General features: G+C 48.5%; 1 protein-coding gene across 1 annotated transcript; it reads left to right on the forward strand.

The window, feature by feature from the left end:
• Positions 1–4,289: 4,289 nt before the first annotated feature.
• LOC127311991 (NDR1/HIN1-like protein 10) lies at positions 4,290–5,282 on the forward strand. The gene has a single exon (XM_051342466.2). The coding sequence runs from the start codon at positions 4,426–4,428 to the stop codon at positions 5,065–5,067; it is 642 nt and encodes a 213-aa protein (XP_051198426.1). The 5' UTR covers positions 4,290–4,425; the 3' UTR covers positions 5,068–5,282.
• The last annotated feature ends 1,017 nt before the right edge of the window (positions 5,283–6,299 follow it).

The following is a 6,299-nucleotide window of genomic DNA, read 5'->3' on the forward strand; positions in this document are numbered from 1 at the left end:
AATGCCAACTCATTTGGAAATGAGTGATGCATTGAGACGCAAATGAATTACAAAATACATATGTTTCTGAGCATGTCAGATCCGTTGACTAAAAACCTCTCCCGTGAGCAATACATGATAAAGCACCATAAGGCCAAGGTGTTATATCTTTACAAATGTAAACTAGATTATTGACTCTAGTGCAAGTGGGAGACTGTTGGAGATATGCCCTAGAGGCAATAATAAAGTGGTTATTATTTATATCTTTATGTTTATGATAAATGTTTATATATCATGCTAGAATTGTATTAACCGAAACATTAGTACATGTGTGATATGTAGACAAACAAGAAGTCCCTAGTATGCCTCTTAAACTAGCTTGTTGATTAATGGATGATTAGTTTCATAATCATGAACATTGGATGTTATTAATAACAAGGTTATATCATTATATGAATGATGTAATGGACACACCCAATTAAGCGTAGCATAAGATCTCGTCATTAAGTTATTTGCTATAAGCTTTCGATACATAGTTACCTAGTCCTTATGACCATGAGATCATGTAAATCACTTATACCGGAAAGGTACTTTGATTACACCAAACACCACTGCGTAAATGGGTGGCTATAAAGGTGGGATTAAGTATCCGGAAAGTATGAGTTGAGGCATATGGATCAACAGTGGGATTTGTCCATCCCGATGACGGATAGATATACTCTGGGCCCTCTCGGTGGAATGTCGTCTAATGTCTTGCAAGCATATGAATGAGTTCATAAGAGACCACATACCACGGTACGAGTAAAGAGTACTTGTCAGGAGACGAGGTTGAACAAGGTATAGAGTGATACCGAAGATCAAACCTCGGACAAGTAAAATATCGCGAGACAAAGGGAATTGGTAATATATGTGTATGGTTCATTCGATCACTAAAGTCATCGTTGAATATGTGGGAGCCATTATGGATCTCCAGATCCCGCTATTGGTTATTGGTCGGAGTGAGTACTCAACCATGTCCGCATAGTTCTCGAACCGTAGGGTGACACACTTAAAGTTGGATGTTGAAATGGTAGCACTTGAATTATGGAATGGAGTTCGAATATTTGTTCGGAGTCCCGGATGAGATCCCGGACATCACGAGGAGTTCCGGAAAGGTCCGGAGAATAAGATTCATATATAGGATGTCATTTTATGTGAAATAAATTGTCGCGGAAGGTTCTATGGAAGGTTCTAGAAGGTTCTAGAAAAGTCCGGAAGAAACCACCAAGGAAGGTGGAGTCCACAAGGGACTCCACCTCCATGGCCGGCCAGCCCTAGATGGGGTGGAGTCCCAAGTGGACTCCACCATAGGGGGCCGGCCACCCCCCACATGGGAGGTGGGAATCCCACCTTTGGGTGGGAGTCCTAGTTGGGCTAGGTTTCCCCCCTCCTATGGAAGGTTTTGGTTTCGGGTCTTATTCGAAGACTTGGACACCAACACTTGGGATCCACCTATATAATGAGGGGCCAAGGGAGGGGGCCGGCCACCCGAAGACCACAAGCTGGCCGCCCCCCTTGAGTGGCCGGCCACCCCCTCCCAAACCCTAGCCGCCCCCTTCTCCTCCATATCTCCCGCGTAGCTTAGCGAAGCTCCGCCGGACTTCTTCACCGCCACCGACACCACGCCGTCGTGCTGTCGGATTCAAGAGGAGCTACTACTTCCGCTGCCCGCTGGAACGGGGAGGTGGACGTCGTCTTCATCAACAACCGAACGTGTGACCGAGTACGGAGGTGCTGCCCGTTCGTGGCGCCGGAACCGATCGTGATCAAGATCTTCTACGCGCTTTTGCAAGCGGCAAGTGATCGTCTACCGCAGCAACAAGAGCCTCCTCTTGTAGGCTTTGGAATCTCTTCAAGGGTGAGACTCGATACCCCCTCGTTGCTACCGTCTTCTAGATTGCATCTTGGCTTGGATTGCGTGTTCGCGGTAGGAAAATTTTTGTTTTCTATGCAACGTTATCCTACAGATCCACCACATATGTATTACAAATATGGCCATAATCATGATAGGCAACTCATATGGCACTAAGTACTATGAAGAACACGAGAGAAATAAATCAAGCTACTGCCACAAACCCGTAGTCCAGAGGTGGACTACTCCCTCTTGATCATGGTGATGATGATGATGATGATGATGATGATGATGTTGGAGAAGGTGGAGATCCCTTTGGTGGTGATCCCGGTGGAGTTTCCCCCTCCAATATTCTCTGCAACAGCCTCCATTTTGGTGTTTCTGTCTTTCTGCGGCGCTCTCCTCCCGAGAACTCTTCGGGGCCATATATATAGGGGTTTTAGGGAAAAATATGTCGGTTCGCGAATGAATTAGGGCAAACGGTCGCTCGAGGGCTGAACGGATCTGGGTGGTGTGGCCAAACTTTTGGCCGCGCCACTTGGCCTCGTTTGGCCCTCGAGCCTCTACAGGTGTGCTTCAAAAGTCCATGTTGTTTCTCCAGATGAAAAAATGATGCTCCAAAAATCCCAGGTCAATTTGACTTCGTATAGGTCCCTAAAAGTGAAAAATACGCGAAACATGGTTTTTCCTGTTCTGCAGGGTTATAAACCAACTAAAGCGGATCATTGGTAAATCCTCATAAATCAATGTAAAACATGATATTATCATCATATATGTTGCAAATATGTGGAAATTCAATATGATAAAGGACAAAGTTCATGTATGCATTTTACATGCATCAATATTATGGTGTAAGATGATACATGTTGTGTATTTACCGTTGTGTTGGATCTTTATAGCTTGTCATACTCTTGAAGCACATTATGATGTATATTGCATTGGTTAAGATGATAAAACTTGGCGCACTAAACGAATTGGTAAACACTTTGAATTTCGATGCATATTTCATGAAGAACCTATAGTTCAAGCTTACCATGGTATGAATTATGATTATCCATGGATGAAGTGGAAAATTCTGCATCATATAATTATGTTTATCAAAAACCATTACAAAACATCATAAGTAGTGAAATGACCATTGTACAAATGAAAGGTTAAAGTTGCTAACCTCGATCAAGGAGGAAAGAAAGAGGAGAAAGCTTAAGTGTCGCTCGGGCACCTCATATCATTTTTGTTTTGTGTGAAATCAAGTGACATCATTCTCTCAAGCATTTCATCGAGCACCTCTTGTGCATAGGAAAGAAAAATAAACTAGCACACAACCCTCACACCTTCCACCAAGAAAAAACAGAGGAGAGGGCTAGCTGGGACGAGCTGAATTTATAGGCAAGGGAGGCTTTAGCACCGGTTCGTGGCACGGTCCGGTGCTAATAGTTACCTTTAGCACCCGTTCGTGCCACGAACCGGTGCTAAAGGTTTTGCGCCTGCCACGCGGCTGACGCCAACCCTTTAGCACCGGTTCGTGGCACGAATCGGTGCTAAAGGTCCCGCACGAACCGATGTTAAATCCCTACGGGTCCTCTGCGACGTCCTGGCTGCATGAACCGGTGCTAATGCACCCTTTAGTCTAGGTTCGTAGCATCACCGATGTTAATGCTCTTTGCGGCTCCAAATATAAGCCATGTTTTCTACTAGTGAACTATAGTTCGTTACACACCACGAGTACAACCATAATAGTATTGAAAGTACGAAAAATTTTTATCTTGAAACCTATCAACATGGGATCTAGTTTTAAAGATCTTAACGTGAGGGTCTCAACAGTGAAAACGGTTCGTAATTTGATCTTACGGTTCTCAAGATATTTCATTTTGAAAAGGTGAATCAAAAAAAAAGGAAAAGCTGAGACAAACCAACCTCCATCTATGATTTTCTCTCCTCTCTCATCTCCACCTTGCTTTCTCTTGCGACACGTGGCGAGTAGGGAGACCACTTCTCGAAAAATTTTATGGTACCACAACGCGCCACCTGTGGTGTGCGGAGAGAGTTGGTTCCCTTTGGGAAGGTTGACCTTTTTTTCTAGAGATTTCGATATTTATTTCATTATTCCGAAAAAAGGCCCATTGAATTTGTTTCCGGTGTTTCCCCAACGGCCCAGCCCCCTCAGGATTTGATATTCTACATCTATCTATGAATAGGCCCATCTAAGGAGCGGCTAACGCACCTGTCCACTCAAAGGGAAAAGAAGAAAAACGAGACACAGCGCGCGCATGCATGAACCGAAGACCCGGCCAACGCACACTCTGAAACCTCTCTTGTCTCTTGGTTTTGCATGTAAGATCACACGGACACTCCTCTCCTACAAAAATGGCGATCAACGAGTGTGTCTCCGACCACTAGCTACTACCTGCCTGTCTGTCTCTCCATCTGGCTTAGATCCATCCATCGCGCGCGCGCCATGAAACATTCTCTCCCCAACTTCTCCATCAGCTAGCTAGCTGCCCAGAGATTATAGATCGATCGAGTTGGCCGGCCGGCCGGAAGGAATCAACTGATCGATGGGCAAGGCGAGCACGGTGTCGTCGTGGCTGTGCTGCCCGTGCCGGTGCCTCTTCTGCGGCCTCCTCAGCTGCATCTTCAGCGTCGTCGCCTGCATCCTCGTCGTCGTCGGCCTCGTCGCCATCGCCCTCTACCTCCTCTTCCGGCCGCACCTCGTCCACGCCACCGCGGACACCGCCGACCTCGCCGGCTTCACCCTCACACCGCGCACCTGGATCCTCCGCTACAACCTCTCCGTCGCGCTCTCCCTCCGCAACCCCAACACCCGCATCGCCATCCACTACCACTCCGTCGCAGCCGAGGCCTACTACCAGGGCCAGCGCTTCTCGCACGTCGACCTCCCGGACGTCGACCAGGACACCGGCGAGACCACGGTGGTGCCCGTGGCGTTCGCCGGGGAATTCCCGCTGGAGGGCGGCGTGGCCGCCGCGGGGTTCCGGAAGGAGGCCATCGAGCAGGCGCGGTTCTCCGTCGACCTCAAGATCACCGCCAAGATGAAGCTCAAGGTGTGGGCGTTCAGGGTGTCCGGCCCCAAGCCCAGGATCGACTGCCCGCTTACCATCCAGAGAAGGAACGCCTCCTCGCCACCCGGCGCCGCGCCTCCCGAGTTCCACCCCACAGAATGCCGCGTCTGGTTCTGATCTCTCAACTCCTGATCGATGGATCGATCAAGATCACTAGACTCCTAGGTCGAAATTACTAGTTAAACTAGCCGCTTGCTGCATCTTAATTAGTTATGCATTCCCTTGGTTGATAATTTTTTAACTTTTGTTTTGTTTATCAATTAATCTGTAGTACAGTAGTACTAAGATGGAAATTAATACGATTCACTCTATCGAGAAGAAGATGTTCATAACTAATCCTCCCCGACTGTCGCTCCCTCCAGATTCTTTTGTTCACCCGTTTAGAATAGACCCTACTGTCGCTCCCTAGGGCGACTCCGGGGGCGATCTCGCCGCGCCTCCGCTAAGTCCCCCAACGCGCCCTCCTCTCGCCGCTGCCGCCGGTTCTCGCCGCAGTGGCGGTGGACCCAGCCGTCGAAGGTGGTTGGGGATTGAGGTCGCCTGGATCCTCGCCATGGCCGCTAGGGCGGGTCTGGTTGGGTCATCGTCGTGCAGCTTCTAGGGCTGCGCCCCTAGTTGGGGTGGAGGCGGAGATCTCTTCCCGGCGACGCCATGGTTAGAGTGAAGATGCTGGGACGGCAGGTGGAGGTGGTGGTGATCCCAGATCTCGATCTAGATGTCTCCCAAGCTGCCCCCGATCTCGATCTTCGCTGCTCGTTGGGCCGGTTCTGGTGGAGGATCGACCCTGCACTGTCATCTCCTTTCCCTACTGGCCTCGCCCTCTGGGTCGCTGGTAGGGTTTGGAGCGGTGGCTTGCAGGTTTCCAGCGGGTCGCGTGGGGGCTACTCGATCGGCATGAACAAAGGTGGTGGTCCTCAGATCTCTCTCGCGACAAGAGGAAGATCTTCCTTATATATGCATGTCCGTCTGGATTTGGCTGGATGTTGAGTTTCAGAAGGCTCCGCTGGCAAATGTAACAATATTTGTGCCTTGAGTTTGCTGATTTGGGAGGTATTCGGTCGTGCGCACCCATGCTTTTATTCCGACCGTTTGGTTCTGAAGGGGGCGACACAAAGCTCTTATCTGTGTTTCCAATAAATGATATTTTGGTCCATGGTGTATCAGTGACGGGAGAAAATTACAAAAACCCACCACAATTGTGGCTAGGTTATCAAAAAACCACCATCTTTCATTTTTTTGACAAAAAACCACCGGTTCGAAGTAACAACATGACAAATTGCCACCAGTATGTTGTAAGAGCCACTCTCAATGACTTAACCGAGATTATGACGTGTGAGGCCCACTGCCAG

Source organism: Lolium perenne, chromosome 7 (genome assembly GCF_019359855.2).
Source record: "Lolium perenne isolate Kyuss_39 chromosome 7, Kyuss_2.0, whole genome shotgun sequence".
NCBI classification, from domain to species: Eukaryota; Viridiplantae; Streptophyta; class Magnoliopsida; order Poales; family Poaceae; genus Lolium; species Lolium perenne.